This window comes from Vicia villosa, linkage group LG6 (genome assembly GCF_029867415.1).
Source record: "Vicia villosa cultivar HV-30 ecotype Madison, WI linkage group LG6, Vvil1.0, whole genome shotgun sequence".
Lineage (NCBI taxonomy): Eukaryota > Viridiplantae > Streptophyta > Magnoliopsida > Fabales > Fabaceae > Vicia > Vicia villosa.
Window position 1 is genome coordinate 109,365,630 of NC_081185.1, and position 25,706 is coordinate 109,391,335.

The 25,706-nt window shown below is 34.3% G+C and overlaps 4 protein-coding genes and 1 non-coding gene across 6 annotated transcripts; 3 read left to right on the forward strand and 2 right to left on the reverse strand.

Moving 5' to 3' along the window:
* Positions 1 to 2,308: 2,308 nt before the first annotated feature.
* Positions 2,309 to 5,441, forward strand: LOC131609545 (subtilisin-like protease SBT1.1). Of its 2 annotated transcripts, none has more exons than XM_058881260.1 (2): positions 2,309 to 2,419; positions 2,969 to 5,441. In XM_058881260.1, the coding sequence occupies exon 2, from the start codon at positions 2,974 to 2,976 to the stop codon at positions 5,284 to 5,286; it is 2,313 nt and encodes a 770-aa protein (XP_058737243.1). In that variant the 5' UTR covers positions 2,309 to 2,419; positions 2,969 to 2,973; the 3' UTR covers positions 5,287 to 5,441. The 2 variants fall into 2 exon arrangements, with proteins under 2 accessions (XP_058737243.1, XP_058737242.1); XM_058881259.1 differs by lacking the exon at positions 2,309 to 2,419 and adding an exon at positions 2,424 to 2,559.
* A 4,759-nt stretch (positions 5,442 to 10,200) lies between these two features.
* LOC131609547 (phospholipase D gamma 1-like) lies at positions 10,201 to 19,194 on the forward strand. Its single transcript, XM_058881261.1, has 11 exons — positions 10,201 to 10,337; positions 10,460 to 12,399; positions 12,567 to 12,683; positions 16,452 to 16,646; positions 16,796 to 17,041; positions 17,184 to 17,252; positions 17,362 to 17,509; positions 17,670 to 17,818; positions 17,912 to 18,091; positions 18,341 to 18,538; positions 18,827 to 19,194. The coding sequence occupies exons 2-11, from the start codon at positions 10,588 to 10,590 to the stop codon at positions 19,118 to 19,120; spliced, it is 3,408 nt and encodes a 1,135-aa protein (XP_058737244.1). The 5' UTR covers positions 10,201 to 10,337; positions 10,460 to 10,587; the 3' UTR covers positions 19,121 to 19,194.
* LOC131609548 (subtilisin-like protease SBT1.1) lies at positions 12,918 to 15,804 on the reverse strand. The gene is made up of 2 exons (XM_058881262.1): positions 15,672 to 15,804; positions 12,918 to 15,264 (listed from the first exon to the last, which is right to left on the reverse strand). Exons 1-2 carry the CDS (start codon positions 15,682 to 15,684, stop codon positions 13,013 to 13,015), a joined length of 2,265 nt encoding a protein of 754 aa, XP_058737245.1. The 5' UTR covers positions 15,685 to 15,804; the 3' UTR covers positions 12,918 to 13,012.
* A 179-nt stretch (positions 19,195 to 19,373) lies between the features above and the next one.
* LOC131609549 (uncharacterized) lies at positions 19,374 to 22,555 on the reverse strand. The gene is made up of 2 exons (XM_058881263.1): positions 21,758 to 22,555; positions 19,374 to 21,212 (listed from the first exon to the last, which is right to left on the reverse strand). Exons 1-2 carry the CDS (start codon positions 22,329 to 22,331, stop codon positions 20,344 to 20,346), a joined length of 1,443 nt encoding a protein of 480 aa, XP_058737246.1. The 5' UTR covers positions 22,332 to 22,555; the 3' UTR covers positions 19,374 to 20,343.
* Positions 22,556 to 22,620: 65 nt separating this feature from the next.
* TRNAL-AAG (transfer RNA leucine (anticodon AAG)) lies at positions 22,621 to 22,701 on the forward strand. The gene has a single exon. It is a non-coding gene; the product is annotated as a tRNA-Leu (tRNA).
* Positions 22,702 to 25,706: the final 3,005 nt, after the last annotated feature.

The window sequence follows — 25,706 nt, forward strand, 5'->3', positions numbered from 1 at the left end:
TATGTCATTGCACCTCTCTTGCCTAGTCTGTATGTTGCTCTAGCTCGGTATATCTGGGTAATACTCGTGAGATTTTGTGGGTCTTTGACTTTCAAAGCAGACACGACGTACCTTGGTGCCATATTGTACTTCGTCATGTCATTCACAAACTTTCTTTCATCATCTTTTAGACGGCCCAAGATTTCATGACTTACCAAATCCTTATCTAGTCTATGATTATGCATCCCACATGTAACCATCACCTTCCAACCAATACCACTCGGAACAAATCTCAACCTAAATGGGCATCTAACCTTCATATTATAGTTGCCATCAGATCCCATATTTTTCTTTTTATAATTTCCTCCTCTGTCACAGCCCATAGTCAATTTATCCTTCCTCTCTCGCAGTCCATTAGCAGGATCGGATTGTAACAATAGCAATACCATGAGTCTTTCCAATTGACCGTGCCCATTCTAGAACCTTATCTCGTTATTCAAAAATCTGACAATCACAAAAACGTATAATTAGATAACTTCATCAATTTATAAAAACAAAAAAAATTGTGTATGAAGTCCAGTAAACATAATGTATCTGTGATGAAGTACTGCGTAAGATCAGTATATGAATCCGTAGAAGAAGCTGAAGCTGTCGGTTCAAGACCGCAAATATATAAAACTTCATCTGTCATACCTAAAATTTAGGTTCTAAAGAAATTTTCGGTTCACACCTAAGATCAGTACATGAACTTGTAGAAGAAGATGAAGTTGTCGGTTCAGGACTGCAAAGATATAAAACTTCATCTGCCATACCAAAAATTTAGGTTCTAAAGAAATTTTCGGTACACACCAGAAATTTGGAATTTTCGGTATTGGTTTTCTACCAGAAATTTGGGAAATTTCCGAGACGGCGTAATGTTTTGTAAATTGCACCGAAAATTTTGAAATTTCCGGTGAACGGATACCGGAATTTTGTAAAAAAAACAAAGAATTTCCGGTATCGGCCAAAAAAGGGGTACCGGAAATTTACTTTTTTGATGATTTTTACCACAGTAATTTTTTTTCAAAAAAGGTAAAACTTTTGAATAAATAGTGTCAAGAGCATTTTGGGAATAAGATAAAATATAGGGTGGCATGTATAATTTGGGGGTCACATATATAATTCTCGTATATTCAGGCCTAATTGTACTAGGCTATTTATGAGGCCCGTTAGATTTACATTAGTGATTAGCCTATTTAAATGAAATAATGCATTTAATCTTATTACAAATTTAAAGCGTATTCAAATATAAGTTCTACATATATAATATTACAATGAATAAGTTTTCTTTCAACTTAACCTCAAGTTATGTGTTTGAATACAAGTTTAAAAATGCAATAACATTAATATATTGTTTTAGGAAGAGTTTTGTATAGTTTATCAAATTCAAGTGATTTTTATTTGAATATATGTGAAAAATACTTGGTTTATTAATATTGAAATATATATTTTGTTAACTAGAATATTTCTCAAATATGTTTTCTTTTGATCACACTAATCATTGAAAAATACTAATAGAAATCACACTTAGAAATGTTTTTAGTAATTTTTTTCTCAAGTAGTTTAGTGGCTATGATTCCATAAATAAGTGAGATGTTGCAGGTTTTAATTCAAGATGTTGCGGGTTCAATTCGCACCCTTACATCTATCTGATTTTGTGCACAGCTACTAACTGAGTTGATTTAACGGAATTTTTTTTTTAATAATTTTAATATTCAATGACCATAATGCCAACACCATCCACATCTAGGGACCAACCAAACTAATTGTTTATTACTGATATTTCAATTCTAGGCCATTATGGACTGAGAAAAAGCATATACATAGAAAAGAAGCATGCCTTAAATAAGACTCAAAGTACACATGTTTGAGATATTGCAAGTCACAGTGTAATGATCATAGCATATGCACAGACACAGTCTCAAAATCTCAATGAGTACAAAAAATAAGAAAGTTGGTGGCACCCATGCCTTAATGTCTCAAACCGATAGTTCCTTCACAACAACGCGTCTTTCATAGCTGACACATTTAATTTCCTTAGAAAAAACCTCATAAAACATTAGCAATAATGTGAACACTATAACTAGCTATAATGCTATATAACATTCACAATTTAATGTGAACACTAGCAGTGACATTGACAACCTTAATATGAAGAAAATGTGAACATTTTTATGACAAAATATCAAAAACTTTTCAATCCACAACTCTTCTAACCTCTTTTGGTCCTACATCTATTAGTTTGAAACAAACTTCCACGTGATTCAACTAACTTGAATTAAATGAGCAACACTGTCATAAGAAAGTTCCTTTATCTGTTATGAAAATTAAAATGTCATGAATGAATCTTAAAAAGGGTTCTAAAAATGGAGTCTTGAAGTAGAAGAAAAGTAAAGTGAAGGTAACAACTATTTTTCTTTAATAGCAATGAGCATATATAGAAAAAGTAGTAACTTTTAGAGCTTATATAATAAGATTTTATGTTATGAGTTTATCCTAAAAAACATCTTCTCTCTTTGTCTTTTGCTATGTCCAACATAGGTACTATGCACTATCTCAAAAAAAATATTTGTCTTTCTATCTCATTGTTTTATATAGTTTGTTTGAATAGTTATGCAACTAGTATGTTATACATGTAACAAGAAAAATTAACTTCTAAGAGTACTTAGTTAGTATTTTAAGATTAGCTACTAACTCGTATCGACGGAAGATTTTCCTTTTAGAATATTTTAGTGTCTGTTATGATCGATTTAGTGACTAGTTTTTCAAATCGTTCGCTAAACTGGTCTCTAATTCGGCAGCTAAATAAGCTTGAGATGGAATTATAAACCGATTTGAAAAATGCTTCTAGTACTTTTTCCTATTTTAGTTTTCTTGCATTAGAAGATTCTTAATCATTGTATATAGATCCTAATATTGGCTATGAATTGTTCTCTTCATTTTTTTGCAGGCATCATGATGTTTAGGAGAGTCTTTTTATTCGTGGCTCTTATGGCGACGAATTCAATCGCGCTCGCGGCGCAACAAACATATATAGTCCACATGGACAAGACCAAAATTGAAGGCTCAATTCATTCTCAAGACAGCACAAAAGCATGGTCTGAGTCAATCATTGATTTCATTACTCAAGCTTCAATGGAGCGAGAAGAGATAGAAGATATTCTATCACCTCAGCTTCTATATGCCTATGAAACCAACATGTTTGGTTTTGCAGCCACACTTTCTGAGAAACAGCTTAAACAGTTAAACCAAATTGATGGTTTTCTTTCAGCCATACCTGATGAACTATCAACCCTCGATACGACACATACACCAAGTTTTCTTGGCCTAGCAAATGGAAAAGGACTTTGGAGTACTCCGAGTTTGGCCTCCGATGTGATCATCGGTGTCCTTGATTCGGGAATATGGCCCGAGCATGTCAGTTTCAAAGACTCGGGCTTTTCCCCGATCCCTCGTAAATGGAAAGGTGTTTGTCAACAAGGCACAAAATTCACATCCTCAAATTGTAACAAGAAGCTTATTGGCGCAAGATACTATTACAAAGGGTACGAAAAATTCATCGGGAAAATCAACGAAACAACTGATTATCTTTCTGCTAGAGACACTCAAGGGCATGGAACTCACACTGCCTCGACCGCAGCAGGTAATGTGGTTCAAAATGCAAACATTTTTGGACTTGCTAAAGGCTCAGCCACTGGAATGAGGCGTACATCAAGAATCGCGGCTTATAAAGTTTGCTGGCTTTCTGGCTGCGCGAATTCCGACCTATTAGCAGCCATGGACCAAGCAGTTTCCGACGGTGTTGATGTACTTTCACTATCTTTAGGAAGTATTCCAAAACCATTTTATAATGATAGCATTGCTATAGCTTCATTCGGAGCAACAAAAAACGGCGTTTTTGTTTCTTGCTCAGCAGGCAACTCAGGCCCTTTTGCATCAACAGTCGGAAACGGCGCACCGTGGATCATGACAGTTGCTGCTAGCTACATTGACAGAACTTTTCCAACAGAAGTCAAACTTGGAAACTCAAAAACATTTGAAGGCACATCATTGTATCAAACAAAAAACCAAACCAACCAACAACTCCCACTTGTGCATGGAACAACAGCAGGTAAAAAGAGAGAAGCAATGTTTTGCACAAAAGGTTCACTAGATAAAAAACTTGTTTTCGGAAAAATAGTCGTTTGCGAAAGAGGAATCAATGGTAGAACCGAAAAAGGCGAGGTAGTGAAAAAATCAGGCGGATACGGAATTATACTACTCAACTCAGAGAATCAAGGCGAAGAGCTTCTCTCCGACGCTCACGTCTTACCTGGTACTTCATTAGGCGCTTCAGCAGGTAAAGCCATAAGAATCTACCTCAACACTACTAAAAACCCAACAGCTTCAATTTCATTCCTAGGAACAAGATATGGTAACATTGCACCAATCATGGCAGCATTTTCTTCTCGAGGACCGAGTATCGTAGGACAAGATATCATCAAACCAGACATAACTGCACCAGGTGTTAACATCTTAGCAGCATGGCCATCAAAAACAAGTCCAAGCATGATCAAATCTGACAAGAGAAAAGTCCTATTCAACATAGTTTCAGGTACCTCAATGTCTTGTCCTCACGTAAGCGGCATCGCAGCGTTGATTAAATCAGTTCACAAAGACTGGTCACCTGCAATGATCAAGTCATCTCTTATGACAACAGCTTACACATTAAACAACAAAAACCTCCCGATTTCCGATCTCGCTTCAAATAACAACTCATCTTCTGCTAACCCTTTTGCATTTGGCTCAGGACATGTTAATCCCGAAAGCGCTTCTGATCCTGGATTAGTCTATGACATTACCACCAATGACTACTTGAACTACTTTTGCAGCCTTAACTTCACATCATCAGAGATTGCTATATTAACAAAAACTAACTTCACATGTTCTCAAAAACATGTTGTACAAGTTGGTGACTTGAACTATCCTTCATTTTCTGTTTTGTTTAGCAGAACAGTGAAGAATGTGACATATAAAAGAGTTGTTACAAATGTTGGAAAATCAGAAAGTGGTTACTATGAAGCTAAAGTTGAACAACCTAATGGAGTTGTTGTGAATGTTGAACCAAGGAGATTGAAGTTTGAGAAATTGGGTCAGAAATTAAGCTATACAGTTACATTTTTAGCAATTGGAAAAACAAGAGTTGTTGGTAGTTCATCATTTGGATCACTCATTTGGGTTTCTGGCAAATATAGAGTTAGAAGTCCTATTGCAGTAACATGGCAATAGTGAAAGAATGGAATTTATTTGATCTTACATTATTACATTATTGTTGAAATTTATGTGCAAGAAGTAAGTAGTATCATAAGGGTAATTTATTGTTTTCATTGTTGTTTGGATTGGAATGATTCATTTATATTAGAGAGTTTCTATTTATCATTTTATGAATTTTGTTTTTATTCATGAGAGAAATTTATTCTAGAATCTTACAATTGAATTTCAATCCATTCATGCTACCAACCGGTATACTATGCCCAACTAAAAAGTTAGTTGAAGAAAATATTAGCATTAGTGGTTCCTTTAAATTTATAAATATCAAAGAATTTACTTTATTACTTATATTTTTTTAAAACTATTTTTAACTATTTGTTTAGAAAATTAAATTTTGAATTCAATGAATTTTCACGTTATTGACATGAAAATCTATATCATTAGTTATAAAATCTTCTAAATATTAAATTTTAATTAAAAATTATTTTATTTTTATTAGACAACAATGTAAAACTAATTCACATTTACTTTTCATATAAAATGTTGAAAATTAAAATAAGTAAATAAAATCTAAAATTAAAGTAAGATTTTCAAGATTAACTAAACCAAAACTACTACAATATATATATAATTTAATGCAGAACTCAAACATGCTTATTTGTTCTAGTCACAAACCCATTCTCTTTAATATGGTTTTTTCCTCTGAGACAACTGACTACATCTTTTTATGTTTGAGGCAGTTTGGATCATTCACTTGAAATATTTCAATATAGTTCAATTTTTTTTTTTTAGGAAATCCCTATATGGCAGTGTAACTTTTTTAATAAGTAATTTTTTTGAGAATATCAGTAAACGGAAACACAACATTGAGAAGAGACTTAGGAGTATATAACATTTGGAGAGAATATATGTGACAATACTAGTTTATATGCGGTAGGAGCTTCAACAGAAATATGATGAGATCCTTGCGCAAGAGAAGATTTATTGGCATCAAAAGGCTAGAGATGATTGGATTAAATTTAGAAATCAAAACACTAAAGGTTTTCATATCAAGACGATAAGCAGGCAAAAGAGAAATAAAGTCCATGACCTTCATTTTCTCAACGGTGTTTGGTTGATGATACTATTCTCAAGGAAGAAGCACTGACTTTTCTTAAAGGTCTTTTCTACTCTACATCTCTTATACTTCCCTCTATTATAGTTGACTCATATATGGCGTTGATCATTACTAAAGAATTTCAACACTCTTTGACTCAACAAATGACGAGAGAAGAAGTTACTTATGCATTGGATCCAATGGATCCTTTCAAGGTGTCTGACCTTGATGGATTCCAGGGTATTTTCTTTAAACGATTTTGGTATATAGTTGGAGATAACATTGTCCAACTTATATCAGATGCTTTTGTGACAGGTAGTTTTCACTCCTCTATTTATGAGACTCTTATTGCATTAATTCTTAAGTTAGGTTGCCTCCAAAATTTTAAGGAATTCAGACTCATTAGCTCGTGCAACATTATTTACAAGCTTATTAAAAATATTATGGTTAATAGATTGTGTCCTTATATAAATCGAATAGTTGGACTATTCCAGAGTCTTTTTTGTCTGATAAAGAGGCAATTGATAATGTCAATATCCTCCAAGAAGCAATTCAATCTATGCATAAATCTAAAAAGAAAAAAAAACTAACATTGTGTTCAAAATAGATCTTGAAAAGGCCTATGATCATGTTAATTGAGATTTCTTAGAATTTTGTTTGAAGTGAAACAAGTTTTCTCCCATTGCTAAAAAGTTGATCATACACTATGTAACTAGCTCCTGTATGTGTATTCTTTAGAATGGGAGATAAATACCAAATTTTACTTTGACTAGAGGATTACGACAAGACGACCTCATTTCACCCTATCTCTTCGTTATCTGCATGGGATTCTTGTCGCAGACAATCATCAGGTAAATCAATTAAGCCCATTGGAAACCTATCAAGTTATTTTGTAAGGGACCCCCTCTATCGCATTTATTTTTTTTCTAATGATGTTCTTATTTTTGTGAAGGTTTCTAACTTGCATGCATGGATAGTTTCTAATATAATGAATCGTTTTGTCATCTTCTCTTGTGTGCATCTCATTGGCTAAAAAAAATTACTAAGCCCAAAAAGCTGGGTGGGCTTGGGATTTAGAAAGCAAGAGAGGTCGATACTTCTATGTTGGGTAAGCTGGTTTAGGGTCTCCACTGGGATTGTGATTCCATCTGGGCTCAAGTTTTGAAGCATAAGTAGATCAGTGAGGAAACGTTCCTTAATATGAAAAATAAAATGGGATCAGTTACTTCAATTCATTATATATTAATAGTTGTCATGTTATTTATGACCGCCTGAAAGCGCTTTCCATTTGTTTGAATTCTCTAGTGCCTGATCGCTTAACCTGGAAAGACAATTTATAAGATATCTATATTGCTTAGGATGCTTATAAATGGCTCAACAAGCTTGAAGTTATGCATAGTATAATAGACAATAACTCTTGAAAGGAGGTGTGACATATTCATTCTCTTGAGAAGGTGAAATTCTTCCTTTTGGCGATTTAACATAAGTCATTTCCTACGAGATCAATGTTGAGTCATCGTGGTATTCTCTAGAAAAATCTTTGCCCTAGATGCAATTAGAACAGAAACAATTCTACGCTACCTAAGAGATTATCAATTTTCTACTTGCTTTAGGAAATCTACTGGCTTCTTGGATCCACCGTTCTTCCAAGTGGATAGTTTATATTATTGGATTAAACATGACATCAAAGGTAGATATATCTTTTTGGCTGATTGCTGGTGGTTGCACTAGAAATAAACTGTGTCATGCGATTGAAGTGATATTTTCCTATACTTTAAAACTCATCATAGTGAATTATGCTAATTTGTTAGCTAAATATTTTCTCAAGCATAATCAGTCTCGTCCAACCAGAACGATCATGTGGAATACACACAAATGTAGTGATTTAATATTGAATGTTGATGGCAATAGCCTCGGTAATCCCAACGTCTCAGATTGTAGTGGAATGATTCGAAATGGCGATGATTATTAAGTTTGTGGTTTTGCGGGTAATATAGGTTATTCTAACATCCTACATCCTGAGCTGATGGCGATATGTCATGGTTTGTGTATGGTCTAAGAACTTGACATTAAAGACCTAATGTGTTATTTTTACTCCAACTTTGCTATCAAACTTATCTTAGGGTCTGTTTGGTTGGGAGTAGATGGAGGGGAGGGGAGAGGAGAGGAGGGGATATTTATAAATATATGTGTTTGGTTCATTTTTTATAAGGGGAGGGGAGGGGAGCAAAATCCCTCCTAGACTCACTTTTTGCTCCCCTCCAAATAGGAGGGATTTGGAGGGGAGGGAAGATTCATTAATCATAATTTTATTATTTTCTCTATTTTATCCTCAATTATTTTTTTAATTCCAAGATTGTCCTTATTGAATTATTAAAGACTATATTTTTTTCAATGTGTTATTTGACGTTTTATTTTTTTCTGTTGTGTGTTCAAGTGAGTTTTTTTCTTTTTTATTTTGTTAAATTTTCCTTTTTAATATTATGTTGTTTTTTTTATGATAATAAGATACTTATATCAGTTCTTATTTATAATATATAATAGTAATAAGATTCTTTTATTATACTATTAATAATAACAATATGCAAATATAGTATATTTATGTTATAAATAAAGATTTTAAGCCTAATATTATTTGTCCAATTTTTTTTAACATTCTAACATTATTTTATCTATTTTTAATTATAGAAATTATTTTATTAGATTAGATGAATCATCACGATCAAATAATAATTTGATTTGCATTGAAGATTTATAGTTCAACTATTGTGTGATGTTGTTTACTGTTATAGTATGGTTTATGAATAAACGAATTTATATTTGGGAAAATTTACTCAAAATTGTTGTTATTTAGAATTATTTTTACTAAGTACAAATAACAATATTTATAAGGATAAAAAGGTAAATTGATTTTAAAATCCCTCCCTTCCCCTTGTGAACCAAACTTACATGTCGGTTAAAAATCCCTCCCTTCCCCTTCTTTGAACCAAACATATATTTAGTTAAATTCACTCCCCTTCCTTCCCCTCCATCCCCCTCCCCTCTATTAAATTCTCTTCCCTCCCCTCTTCTCCATTGAACCAAACGGACCCTTAGAGTCTCTTAATATTTAACATCGCTATGTCGCGATTCTTTATAACATTAAAGAAATTATTTCTAGAGAATAACGAGTTTAAATATTTCATACTATTAAGAAAAGAAATACTTTATTTAACTATTTAACAAACAAAAAATTGGTAATGATGCCATGTACTATTGAAATCACCACTCTTGTGTTAGGTAAAACTTTATTTTTTAAATAAATTTGCTTTTCTATTTTCTTATTTCCACTTGTAAAAAAAACACGATTACACATTACCATTATTTATATCTTTAGAATTTTTTAGTTGATTTATACACTGCAAATATATTTTTTGAATCAATAAAATTATATTAATATTATTTTGTTTAAAGATTTTAAAGTATTTCAATATTATTTATAAGCAGTTTTTTTTACCTTAAATATAAATAAATATATCAAAAAATCTAAACACATTTAATATTTTTATTTTAAATTTTTTTTTATTAATTACTTAATATTATTAATAAATAATAATTTAAATAAAAATATATTAATAATGTATTTTTAAATGAAATTAAAAAACTTAAATATATACTTAAATATATTTAAATATATTTGAATATATTTTTAATAAAAGTGAAAGTTGTCAATTTTTTACCTTTAAATCACGGCGGAGTCATATTTTTCAAACAAATATATAATTTTTTTTATAGATTCTTAATATAAAGTTTTTTATGAAGTAATATTAAAAAAAGGTAAAATAATTAAAGTAACGTGTCATTCGAAGTATTCCATGTTGGACATCGCAGACAACGTCAACTCCAGACACAGCGTGATTTGGAAGACAAACGCTTCTTCCTCTTTCAATTTCAATCCATCCTCTCAAATTTCTTCATCATCACATAATCATTGGTAAATTTCTCAACTTTACCTCAATTTCAAATTTCCCATTTACTCCACCATTTCTATCTAATCAGAGTCAAACTCAGTTTTTCTACCTTTCTATAATTTATTTTTCATCAATTCTAATTCAGATTGCATGATTCTTGCTTGATTCTTCCAATTTGATGATTTCTTCTATGACCCTTTTCTGTTAAAAGATCTAAATTTCAGTTTTTTATTGCTACATTTTATCATCATTGAGAATTGATTATACTGTTTGATGGATAATAATAACTATAGTTCATCTTCTCCATATGGATATCCAAACCCTTATATGTATCCCCCTAATCCCAACCCTAACCCTAACCCTAACCCTCATCAACCATATCCACCTCAAGGTTCAATTCCTGATCCATTTGCACATGCTCATCCACCATATCCACCTCAAGCTTCAGTTCCTGATCCATATGCTCATGCTCATGCTCATCCTTATCCATATCCTTATGGTTCTTCACATTCTTTGAACTATTCACATGCTAGATCGCCGTCTTTATCGTCATCACCATCGTTCAGTTCTAATGCCCCATACGAGTATCCATACCCTCCTCCTCCTCATCAGTTAGTACCACCACCCTCAGCTCCACCCTCTTATCCTTCTTATCCATACCATGTTCCTCCAGGGACTCATAACCCTCCTCAACCTGGCCTTTCGCACCATGCTAGCTTATTACAACATGGATCATCGTCGCATCATTATTATTATCCACACACTGCTCCTCATGAAGACCGTCCTGATGCCCATTCGCGTCATAATAGCTTCTCTGGTCATTACTGGCATGACACGTCTAGTTCAACAGCCGTTGGTGGTGTTGGTGTTGGTGGAGGATCGCAAAGTAGTGGTGGTGATAGTTCCAAACCTTCTGCTTATCCACGTTTGGATGAACTAATGAACAATGTTAAGTTGTCTGATGACCAATCAACTGCTCCTGCATCGCCTCCTGCTCCTGCTGCACAACCTTTTATGCATTCAATTTCGGTACCGAAGATTCAACAGAAGAAAGAGGATTTTTATGGACATTCTAATAATAACTCCTTCTCGGGTTGGGGATCCTCATACCCGAGCCGGGTGAACTCGGGTAGGCTTTCGGATTATTCTGGTTCATTTAATGACTCAATGCATAGTCAGAGCTTGCAGGTTGTTCCGGTGCAGAATAAAGGGTCCTTGAAAGTGTTGCTCCTTCATGGAAATTTAGATATATGGGTTCATGAAGCCAAAAATCTTCCAAATATGGACATGTTCCACAAAACATTGGGGGATATGTTTGGTAAATTACCTGGTAGTGTGAGCAATAAAATTGAAGGAACGATGAATAAGAAGATTACAAGTGATCCTTATGTTTCAATTTCAGTTTCAAATGCCGTAATTGGAAGGACTTTTGTCATTAGCAACAGTGAAAATCCTGTTTGGACTCAACATTTCTATGTTCCTGTCGCGCATAATGCCGCTGAAGTGCACTTTGTTGTTAAAGACAGTGATGTTGTGGGTTCCCAGCTCATTGGTATTGTGGCGATTCCAGTGGAACAAATATACTCAGGGGAACAAGTTGAAGGAACTTACCCTATTCTGAATAGTAATGGGAAGCCTTGTAAGCAAGGTGCCGTATTGAGCCTATCCATTCAGTACATCCCAATGGAGCAACTGAGCTTTTATCATAAAGGAGTTGGAGCAGGGCCTGAATATATAGGTGTTCCTGCTACTTATTTTCCTTTGAGGAAAGGTGGAAATGTTACTCTATATCAAGATGCTCATGTTCCAGATGGTAGTCTCCCGAATGTGTTGCTTGATAGTGGGATGTTTTATGTGCATGGAAAGTGTTGGCATGACATATTTGATGCCATAAGTCAAGCTCGCCGCTTGATTTATATTACAGGATGGTCAGTGTGGCACAAAGTTAGGTTGGTAAGAGATGCCGGTCATGCATCAGATTATACGTTGGGTGATCTTCTGAGGACAAAGTCACAGGAAGGAGTAAGAGTGCTTCTCCTTATTTGGGATGATCCTACATCAAGAAGTATTTTGGGTTATAAAACAGTAAGTAATACAATACTTGTTCCTAGTATGACCACTAAGGTTTACTTTATTTTGTGTAAGATCTTTATGATCAAGTGCTTCTTTTAGTTTTTTATTAACATAAGTATACTATGTATGATTTTCCCTTTTAGTTCTAATTATGTGATACTCTTTGGTTATATATTAAGGATGGTGTTATGGCAACTCATGATGAGGAAACTAGACGATTTTTCAAGCACTCGTCAGTGAATGTGCTGCTTTGTCCTCGCAGTGCTGGAAAACGCCATAGCTGGGTCAAGCAAAAGGTTAGATTTGATATATAATTTAATGATTGATCAATATTGTCAAGTAGCAGCTAAATTGGCGCTATACCGCTATAGCTTAGCGGAATTTGGACATACCGTTATTGTTCTATGATATGCTATTTAGTAGAAATTGTTTTCAAATAGCGCCTATAGTGTTGTTATAGATATATTGCATAGCGGAAATTGAAGGCCAAAATTGTTTTTATTTTTTTTTATTTTTTAAAAAAATTCGGATACTCCTTCGATACGTATCGGCAGCGTATCGGAGCGTATCGGCGTATCGGAGCGTATCGGATACGATACGACAGAGATTTTGAAGTATCGGTGCTTCATAGTGAACTACCAACAACTCTTGTTTTTCCAATTGCTAAAAATGTAACTTTATAGCTTAATTTCTCACCCAATTTCTCAAACTTGAATCTCCTTGGTTCAACATTCACAACAACTCCATTAGGTTGTTCAACTTTAGCTTCATAGTAACCATTTTCTGATTTTCCAACATTTGTAACAACTCTTTTATATGTCACATTCTTCACTGTTCTGCTAAACAAAACAGAAAATGATGGATAGTTCAAGTCACCAACTTGAATAACATGTTTTTGAGAACATGTGAAGTTAGTTTTTGTCAATATAGCAATCTCTGATGATGTAAAGTTAAGGCTGCAAAAGTAGTTTAAGTAGTCATTGGTGGTAATGTCATAGACTAATCCCGGATCAGAAGCGCTTTCGGGATTGACATGTCCTGAGCCAAATGCAAAAGGGTTAGCAGAAGATGAGTTGTTATTTGAAGCGAGATCGGAAATCGGGAGATTTTTGTTGTTTGATGTGTAAGCTGTTGTCATAAGAGATGACTTGATCATTGCAGGTGACCAGTCTTTGTGAACTGATTTAATCAACGCTGCGATGCCGCTTACGTGAGGACAAGACATTGAGGTACCTGAAACTATGTTGAATAGGACTTTTCTCTTGTCAGATTTGATCATGCTTGGACTTGTTTTTGATGGCCATGCTGCTAAGATGTTAACACCTGGTGCAGTTATGTCTGGTTTGATGATGTCTTGTCCTACGATACTCGGTCCTCGAGAAGAAAATGCTGCCATGATTGGTGCAATGTTACCATATCTTGTTCCTAGGAATGAAATTGAAGCTGTTGGATTTTTAGTAGTGTTGAGGTAGAGTCTTATGGCTTTACCTGCTGATGCACCTAATGAAGTACCTGGTAAGACGTGAGCGTCGGAGAGAAGCTCTTCGCCTTGATTCTCTGAGTTGAGTAGTATGATTCCGTATCCGCCTGATTTTTTCACTACCTCGCCTTTTTCGGTTCTACCATTGATACCTCTTTCACAAACAACGATTTTTCCGAAAACAAGTTTTTTATCTAGTGAACCTTTTGTGCAAAACATTGCTTCTCTCTTCTTACCTGCTGTTGTTCCATGCACAAGTGGGAGTTGTTGGTTGGTTTGGTTTTTTGTTTGATACAATGATGTGCCTTCAAATGTTTTTGAGTTGCCAAGTTTGACTTGTGTTGGAAAAGTTCTGTCAATGTAGCTAGCAGCAACTGTCATGATCCACGGTGCGCCGTTTCCGACTGTCGATGCAAAAGGGCCTGAGTTGCCTGCTGAGCAAGAAACAAAAACGCCGTTTTTTGTTGCTCCGAATGAAGCTATAGCAATGCTATCATTATAAAATGGTTTTGGAATACTTCCTAAAGAGAGGGAAAGTACATCAACACCGTCGGAAACTGCTTGGTCCATGGCTGCTAATAGGTCGGAATTCGCGCAGCCAGAGAGCCAGCAAACTTTATAAGCCGCGATTCTTGATGTACGCCTCATTCCAGTGGCTGAGCCTTTAGCAAGTCCAAAAATGTTTGCATTTTGAACCACATTACCGGCTGCGGTCGAGGCAGTGTGAGTTCCATGGCCTTGAGTGTCTCTAGCAGAAAGATAATCGGTTGTTTCATTGATTTTCCCGATGAATTTTTCGTACCCTTTGTAATAGTATCTTGCACCAATAAGCTTCTTGTTACAATTTAAGGATGTGAATTTTGTGCCTTGTTGACAAACACCTTTCCATTTACGGGGGATCGGGGAAAAGCCCGAGTCTTTGAAACTGACATGTTCGGGCCATATTCCCGAATCAAGGACACCAATGATCACATCTGAGGCCAAACTCGGAGCACTCCAAAGTCCTTTTCCATTAGTTAGGCCAAGAAAACTTGGTGTATGTGTCGTATCGAGTGTTGATAGTTCATCAGGAATGACTGATAGAAAACCATCAATTTGCCTTAAGTGTTCAAGCTGTTTCTCAGAAAGTGTGGCTGCAAAACCAAACATGTTAGTTTCATAGGCATATAGAAGCTGAGGTGATAGAATATCTTCTAGCTCTTCTCCCTCCATTGAAGCTTGAGTAATGAAATCAATGACTGATTCAGACCATGTTTTTGTGCTGTCTTGAGAATGAATTGAGCCTTCAATTTTGGTCTTGTCCATGTGGACTATATACGTCTGTTGCGCCGCGAGCGCGATTGAATTCGTCGCCATAAGAGCCATGAATAAAAAGACTCTCCTAAACATCATAAAGCCTACAAAAAAATGGAGAACAATTCATGGCCAATATTAGGATCTATATGCAATGATTAAGAATCTTCTAATGCAAGAAAACTAAAATAGGAAAAAGTTCTAGAAGCAATTTTCAAATCGGTTTATAATTCCATCACAAGCTTATTCAGCCGCCGAATTAGAGACCAGTTTAGCGAATGATTTGAAAAATTAGTCACTAAATCGATCATAACAGACACTAAAATATTCTAAAAGGAAAATCTTCTGTCGATACGAGTTAGTAGTTAATCTTAAAATACTAACTAAGTACTCAAAGAAGTTAATTTTTCTTGTTACATGTATAACATACTAGTTGCATAACTATGAAAACAAACTATATAAAACAATGAGATAGAAAGACAAATATTTTTTTTAAAGTAGTGCATAGTACCTATGTTGGACATAGCAAAAGACAAAGAGAGAAGATGTTTTTAGGATAAACTCATAACATAAAATCTTATTATATAAGCTCTAAAAGTGACTACTTTTTCTATATAATGCTCATTGCTATTAAAGAAAAATAGTTGTTACCTTCACTTTACTTTTCTTCTACTTCAAGACTCCATTTTAAGAACCCTTTTTAAGATTCATTCATGACATTTTAATTTTCATAACAGATCAAGGAACTTTCTTATGACAGTGTTGCATATTTATTACAAGTTAGTTGAATCACGTGGAAGTTTGTTTCAAACTAATAGATGTAGGGCCAAAAGAGGTTAGAAGAGTTGTGGATTGAAAAGTTTTTGATATTTTGTCATAAAAATGTTCACATTTTCTTCATATTAAGGTTGTCAATGTCACTGCTAGTGTTCACATTAAATTGTGAATGTTATATAGGATTATAGCTAGTTATAGTGTTCACATTATTGCTAATGTTTTATGAGATTTTTTCTAAGGAAATTAAATGTGTCAGCTATGAAAGACGCGTTGTTGTTAAGGAACTATCGGTTTGAGACATTAAGGCATGGGTGCCACCAACTTTCTTACTTTTAGTACTCATTGAGATTTTGAGACTGTGTCTGTGCATATACTATGATCATTACACTGTGACTTGCAATATCTCAAACATGTGTACTTTGAGTCTTATTGGTGAAAATAATGATATGCTATTACATACTGCGACAGTTTTGGTTTCAGAGTTCTACATTGAATTTGTATGCCTTCTTGTCAGGAAGTTGGAACTATATATACTCATCATCAGAAAACTGTAATTGTGGATGCTGATGCTGGAAATAACAGAAGAAAAATTGTAGCATTTGTTGGTGGACTTGATTTATGTGATGGCCGATATGATACTCCTCAACATCCTCTCTTTAAGACACTACAAACAATACATAAGGATGACTATCACAACCCAACTTACACGGTAATCTATGATTTCAGACTCCACTTTGTAGCATGATCAAAACTAATTACAGTTATCCATCAATTATATGATAAAAATGGGATTAGTGGAAGAGCTTTTGTGAAAAAATAGAAACAGAATGAATGAATCTAAGTTTTATTTCATGACAGGGTAACACTGGTGGTTGTCCAAGGGAGCCATGGCATGATTTGCATACTAAAATTGATGGTCCGGCAGCTTATGATGTCTTAACTAACTTTGAGGAACGCTGGTTAAAAGCTTCAAAACCACAAGGGATAAAGAAGTTGAAAATTTCATATGATGATGCTTTACTTAGACTGGAAAGAATTCCAGACGTTATTGGCATTAACGACACTCCTAGTGGTGACGATGATCCTGAATCATGGCATGTTCAGGTAATTACCTATTTCATACATTATTGATTATAGATGTTTTGATTTTCGAGAAGTAATTGTTTTTTACTATATTTTCTAGAAGTAATTATTTCCTCTTTTTCTCGAAAACGAACTTATTGATTCTATTTACTTTGAAATATAGATATTTCGTTCTATTGATTCAAATTCAGTTAAGGGATTTCCAAAAGACCCAAGAGAGGCAACTGGCAAGGTAAACAAAAGCTTTTTGTTTCGGTTTTTATTTTTCATGTTTAATTTCAATTCACCAAACATCAATCAAATTGTGTATGAGAAGATAAATTACTATTGCATATTTACAGAACCTTGTATGTGGGAAGAATGCGCTGATTGACATGAGCATACATACAGCATACGTGAAGGCTATCCGTGCTGCACAGCATTACATTTATATCGAGAATCAATATTTCATAGGGTCTTCTTACAATTGGAGTCAACATAAAGACCTTGGTATGGTATTCCACTTTTTGCTTACAAAAGCTGCTTAAATTTTTACTAATTGCATCTGGTGCTATACTAAAATTTCGTAAAAATATGAGTTTTGGTATGGACCAATAATCCAGCGCCGGAATCTAGTACGATTAATTTATGCTAAATTTTGTTTTGGCAGGTGCTAATAATTTAATTCCGATGGAAATTGCTCTAAAGATTGCTGAAAAGATTAGAGCAAATGAGAGGTTTGCAGTTTATATAGTTATTCCAATGTGGCCCGAAGGTGTTCCAACAGGTGCTGCCACACAAAGGATTCTATTCTGGCAGGTATGGTTCAAATTGGAATCCCAATATGAATGTCAAAAACTTGGCAAGGATTATGCATATGTTAACCTGGAATTATTTTTACAATTTTTGCAGAATAAAACAATGCAAATGATGTATGAAACAATTTCTAAGGCTTTAGTTGAGGCCGGGCTTGAAGCAGCATTCTCTCCACAAGACTATTTGAATTTTTTCTGTCTTGGTAATCGAGAGGCCATAAATATGTACGAAAATGTCAATGTATCAGGAAATCCTCCGCCGGCAAATAGTCCACAAGTATGTCACTAACACCTAAGAAAAATATTCCCTATACTCTTTAAGAAATCATGATTTTGTTTTGACAGTTTCTCAATCCGCCCCCATATATCCCCAAATATGGAAAAATACAGACGTGCGGTTCCGGTAAACACCCCACGTTTTAGGGGGACGGACGGATAAACTGTCTTTTGTTTTTCAAGGTATACAATCATCACTATTGAGTGAATCAACTAGTAATTGTTTTGTATGGTGTTGCTTTCTTTCCAGGCAAATTGTCGAAATAGCCGACGATTCATGATTTATGTTCATTCAAAAGGCATGATAGTTGATGATGAATATGTGATTGTGGGATCTGCGAACATTAACCAACGCTCTATGGAAGGAACGAGGGACAGCGAGATTGCAATGGGAGCATACCAACCTCATCATACCTGGGCAAGAAAATATTCCTATCCACTTGGACAAGTAAGAATACTTTTTACATAACTGGCTACTAATATTTGCCATCTTTGCTAAACAACCAATTTCATGTTTCACTTGTGTGGCACTCGAGTAGAAAAGATGAAGTTGCAAAACATCATAAAATATTTGTTAGTCATGTGAAAAGTTTTGGCGTCTCCTGCCATTTATGATAACGATTTGGCCTTACAGTTTTCATTGGCGTCTCTTTGATTTTTGTTTTCGTGCACATATGTTTGAATCCATCAACATGCATTATAATCTGACAAATTCTTTGGAAACTATACGATACAGATCCATGGATATAGGATGTCACTTTGGGCAGAACATACCGGAACACTTGATGACTGCTTCTTGCAACCTGAGAGCCTTGAATGCGTACGAAGAGTTAGAGCAATTGGTGAAATGAACTGGAAACAATTTGCAGCAAGTGAAGTATCAGAGATGAGAGGGCATCTTCTAAAATACCCTGTAGATGCTGATCGAAAGGGGAAAGTCAGATCACTTCCCGGTCATGAAGAGTTTCCTGATGTAGGAGGGAAAATTGTTGGATCTTTTCTTGCCATGAAGGAGAATCTTACCATTTGATGTATTGATGTAAATTACAAAATAGAGGATGAAATGTATGTAAGTTACAAATAGAAAATAAACAATTTTGAAAAGCTTTATAGTTACAGAAACACATACAGTGTATAGTCCAACACCTTTACAGGTTATTCTTTTTTTCGTTCCCTCGACAAAGTGTTGTTTTTGTGTATATGAGGATATAGTTGCCTTGCCAACTTGGTAAGGTTATGTTCTGTTACAAGTTTTTGGAGATTGTGTATTTCATTTTTACTATTTTGCCTTCTCCATCCGAAGCCGCTTGCTATATTGTCGCAAGAATTGACAAGAACATAAAACACTATCATGAAATCTGACATTTTATATTCTATTTGACTTTTGGAAAAATCTCAACTTGAAATTCAATCATGTAAAGACTGGGTACAATTTTGTGTAACATACATATAAAACCAAGATTTAGTTATAGTTTAGCGGTTTGGGTGTCGATGCTGAGGTGCCACGATTTTACCTGAACACAATTTTACAGAGATTGGAGAAAGGGGAGTCAATATTAGCAGTATCTCGATGCTAGATAAAATTATACACGCTCCAATAAAATTATACACGCTCCAATGGAATTCTTTCAGACGAATCCCGTCCAAAACACACAGGACACATTGATATCAATGCTTTTAATTTGCTGAATATGTTTCTGGGGTAAGTTTGGCAACTACTTTCAACAATGATGCTGGCCTAATGAAAGCTTTGGAAAGAGCACATTTGAAGAATGTTATAAGAAGAAATTCATTTGGTCTTAGGAGACAATTTCAGTGTTGGACAAATGCAGCTATTATTCTTGATGAAGCTACTGCTGCTGTCGATGTTATAACAGATGCTCATGCTCGTATACAGAAAACTATCAGACAAGAATTTCATTCCTGCACAATGCTCATCATTACATAGATTGAACACAATTATCAATTGCAATCAGATTCTATTGTTAGATGCTGGAGAGGTTCTTGAATACAGTTCACCGAAGGAACTCTTAACAAAATGAAAAAGCTGCATTTTACAAAATAGTTCAAAATACTGGAAATGTTGAGGTATTTATGTAGCTTAGTATTTGAAAAGACAGAACAATTCAAATGAACTTAACCAAGATCGGAAACCGAAGACAGTTAAGCAAAATGATTTTAAGGAAGATTATCCTTAATTTAATGAAAGTTCTTTGGAATTAAAAAAAACAAAAAAAAAATTATAGTATTACTTCAAGAGACATTTACAAGCTTTGCACGCCGAGTATTTTGATCAACCTCGACTCGAAGACCAAGTGCAGAAATTTCGGGCATATCAGCAGATCCCTGCAGCTGCAATTCAGAAACTACCTTTTGATTCTCCTCATTTCCCTCCAACATATTCCTGACTGACCATATGCCCCATTCTCTCAGGAAAGGATTATCTTCATCGGTAACACATTGTTGCAATAGCAATAGAACTCCATTCTTATTCCGCAGTTCGTCTTGTGCATGCTTCCTTTTATACACACAATTACCAATAAGTGCAACTATGTCTCTCCTAAAACCCTTGTAAGGGCATGGTTTCGAGGAAGAACTAGCACCATCTTGATTCTCAGATTGTTTTATTCCTTTTCTGATTATTGCTGGAGGTTCAAGGTCCCCAAGCACAATCAAAACCAACTCAATGAGACCATTTGACAACAACACATCGACAACATCATTTGCATCCTCTGCGTTACCTTTTGCACTATCACGAGCACAGATGTCCCTCAATATAGTAAGCGAGTAGCCAAGAACGTCCACTGCAGTAATGCCAGTCGGAAGACCAGACTTGCCTCTCACTGCATGCTCAAGAACCCCCGTAGATTTCTTGAATATTCCATAAACAAACAACGCAACATCCTTCGAAACAGTAACATCTTCGATTCGCTCATTCAAAATTTCTGATAGGATTTGCAGAAGAAACGCTTGTTCAGATGAAAACTCATCATCTTTTGAATCACCATCTTCACCCTCGTGAATATCCTTAAGCCGTAATTTAGAAAACAATTCAGGCAATTGAGATTCTTCAAGACAAATTCTTGAGAGAATCAACTTTATCCAATCCTCGCCAAAACTAGCTGGTTTCAACAGAAGTAGAAGTCAGTGTTACAGCTTATAAACCATAAGAAAAAAATACGAACTCGTGTCATGAATCATGCCAGCATAGCAAATTATGGAAGCAACTCATAAGTCACGACAACATAGCAAAATATAGAAGCAGTTTGCAACAGCAACAACAACACTAAAAAACCATTACACCGATACTAACAAAGGAATCAGCCAAAACCCACCACAACTCAAAAGCAGGCACACAAAGAACCTGAAATCCTCTGAATTCACCAACACCAACTATCCTGAGCTTCCACCGATACGCCGGAGTACAAGGATAAATAGAGAGGAACCGAATTCAAGACATGACTTAAATTTTTTCCATCATTTTCAAATTATCACATATGTCAATGTATCAGTGTCATGTCTCGTGTCAGTGATTCATTTATAAGGAAAGCAAATAAACACATACATAAACAAAATCAAAGTGACAACATCAGAATGGTCCTAAACAACAACATAGATGAAACAAACATATAAAAGCACACAGGAAAAACATAAACTACAAACTTACCCGAAGAAGCAGTTCTCACTAATTCTACCACTACTGGCCAACCACTATCGCTACAGAGCTCTCCAAACAATTCTGGATTTCCATCACAACACGTATAAATCACCATACACAGCGGATCACATACTTCCTTACTTCCAAGTCTCGCAAGCGACACAAAACCAAGTGGAAACAACTCTTCCCAAACAGCCCTCTGATGCTGTTTCCCAGCCAAACAAACATTTGCCAGAACCTGCAAACCCCATCTCACCAACATGGGATCAGAACCATCCTCCAACCTCAAAATCCTCGAAACAACAATAACAACCCCATCAAACTCAAGAAACAAATTCTGATTCACAAGATCACCAGCACAGAGGTTTCTGAGGAGCTTGAAACACAAGGATAGAATATTGTAATCTATAAGAAGGGTTTGTGATTGAAGTATAGTGAGAACTGCAGGGAGGATTCTTTTGGAAGCGAGGTTGGAACGTCCAGAATCAGACTTGGCGGTTTGAATGAGAATATCTAAGGAGTTTTCTAAGGTATTGGAGTTGGAAACATCAAAGAGTAACTTGAGGGCATTATCATCACCCATTGCAACGTTGAAAAAGGTAGGTATTTTTACATGAAAACTAGGGTTTTGAGGAAAAAGGGAAACAACCTAGATATGACAAAAAAAATTGAATATCAGTAATTGGAAAATCGAAGGTGGGATGAAGGGTTGGTTTCTCCTAGTATCGCGGTCACTCACGGCATGTTACGGAACCACCTGCGCCGATTTTTGTTTGGTTTTGGATGTTGGCATAGGTTTTTCATGAACAGCAAAAGAACACACATGAAACTGAAACTGTCTTTAAAGTGTTAAACGCGAAGGTTAACAATAAGTTGAGATGGCCGAGTTGGTCTAAGGCGTCAGATTAAGGTTCTGGTCCGAAAGGGCGTGGGTTCAAATCCCACTCTCAACATAAATTTTTGGTTTTTTTCCAACATGGTTTCATAGCTTTTTGGTTCAGTTTTTTTCCTTCATATTTTTACTTTTTTTTCTACATGGTTTCATAGCTTTTTGGTTCGGTCTTTTTCTTGGTTCGGTTTTTTTCCTTCATATTTTTACTTGCTTATTTATGGATTTGGGTTCGATTTTTTTATGGTTTTTTGCTACATGGTTTCGTAGTTTTTTGGTTCGGTTTTTTTGTTCCTATATTTACTTGCTTATTTATGGATTCGGTTTCATAGATTTCAGGTTTCGCATTTCATGAGCCACTGTAACGTGGCTTTATTTATTTTATAAAGTTTGTGTTACATATTAATTTCATATCATATATATCATATATAATATTTATTTACTTAGCTAAAAAAGTAAATTTTACTTGTTTGTGTTTTTAGAATAAAATTAATTTGAAATATTAATAATAATAAATAAATAATCTTCACCGTTTTAAAATAAAAATAAAATTTGAAACTTTTAAAAATAAATATTTACATTTTGTATTTATAAAATGAACATTTATGAATTTAAAAAATATGTAATTTAAAAAACATATATTTAATTAATTCAAATCGTTTCATTCTTTGAGACCCCTATATACACCAAACAATAAATAATTAATTTGTTAGTTAAGAGTGATAGATAGATAAGAGATTAGCAAGCGTAAATACAATGAAAGAAAGGTGGACAAATCTTTCTCAAATCAACAAAAAATTTAGAATCGTTATAGTCTGTCCAGATTCGATTGGACTTGATAATTGAGAAATTTACTTGTGTTTCATGTTCATAGCACCACTAATCAAAGATAGCGAGAAACGAGACATCATGCTGTGGGAGCTTTACATCAGAGAAAATACAAACTTTTGCGAAGTTGGAGAATGACGTCAAACAAGGGCCGCAAGGTACCCACAATATCGAGAAATTCTATGCACCACCCGCGTAAATAGCCGAGTAAGACTAATTTTTGAACGCCATGTAGTTTTGGCCAATTGGACTATTTGCATATAAGTATTGAACTTGTAAATTTTATACATTCAATCAATTAAGCTATTTTATGCATTTTTATCATTAAAATTTTCTTTTTTATCTTACCTTTTATGCGATCTTTTACTTCACTAGCTCAAACCCCAAAACATTGTACTTAACAATATTTTGAATAGTTAAACAAAATATCATTAAGGAACATAGTTCCTTCCTTATCATAATCGCTTGAAAAAAAGGCACCAATAACAAGAGCTATTAGCTGATATCTCGACCGACTTTTCAATTAAACAACAAATTTGACACGCCTAGTGGGACACACAAACATAACCGCTTAAAAAGTTAGTTTACCAAGCCAAGATTACATTTAGCATAACATGTAACTCTATTCCTTTAGATCTTCATCCTAGTAATTTCTCCATAATTAACCCTAGAGGATTCCAATGGAAAATTATACATTTATCCCGAACAATCTTTAAGATGGACTGTCACATATGTTAAGAAGGCATCTTAAAGTAGTTGAATAAATTAACATTCAACAAGTTTCTCCTTATGACAACACGTTGTAGAAAAACAACACTTTTATACTGAGGGGAGTCCTTTGGCCAATTAGTAGGAATATGAACATGTAGGCCAATTAGGGATTGCTCGACTCAACAATAATGAGGTTATAACCCACCCGTCTCAATTTATCTAATGATATATTTACCAATACCTGATGTACTAATTCCAACTCTGATGGGTTCAATCACAACAAGACTAACTAATTGTTATATTATTGAACAACAATAAATTACTAATTTAACTTACCAACATAAAGTGTTTCTAGTATAAGAACTCCTAAACATGGATTTGGATCAAGAGTATCCATGGAGGAATCATTCGTATTAGGTTCAATTACAATAAGGTTTTCAAAACCTCCAAGTGAACAAAGTTGCGCCAACCACCCACAACTTAGGTAAGACCTCTTGGACAATAATTGTTAGATCCCAACCTCATAATCGATACAATTAAGAAGTATTTTGGAGTAAACTTTAATGTCATATATATATATATATATATATATATATATATATATATATATATATATATATATATATATATATATATATATATATATATATATATATATATATATATATATATATATATATATATATATATATATATATATATATATATATATATATATATATATATATATATATATGCCTACATATAAGAAGTTGTACTATGGGCGGGCGGGCAGATTGATGTCTCGCGTCATAGGTTATAAGACTCTAAATTTTGCTACCTTTTTTAGGGAAGATGTAAAATAGACTTTAGAGCGTATTCAAAGGTTTAATGCTCAAATAAGCGAGAGAAACCATAATAAATTCCATAAAAAAACCAATTGCCCTCTTTATCTTTCACAAGAACATAATTTACAAGATATTTCTCTTTTCCACTGAAATAAATACAAACTTAGGTAGACATAGAAAGATGTTTTACGTCATATTTTACTGAAATATACTTGATATTATGGCATCCAATTTAATGAAATTTAAACAACACGTAGATGAATCTATTGTATACTTTATAAAACAACCAAGAACGAAGACTGGAAAATGTTAGCTCTAATTTCCTAAAACATAAGATGCATAAATGGAAATCATTATCATGCATAAGCTTACCATAATCTGAATGAATTTCCTTCAAGGGGTGTACACATCAAACAATTTATTCAAGAAAACAAAGATAATTTTTCTACCTAAACAACAACTCTACATCTAGTCTCCATCATCAAAACGAAGGAATTTAAAAATGATATACATGTCAATTCCACAATATATATTGACAACTGAAATCCCAAAAGGAAAAATTTATTAATATCATGTATTAAGGCTTACCAAAGAAACCAATTCATGAGAGTTCAACGTCTAGTATTCCTTTATTAACACTAAAGTCATCCAAATTTTTTATTATCTTCTTAAAGATAAGCATACTTTGATACTAAATGATCAT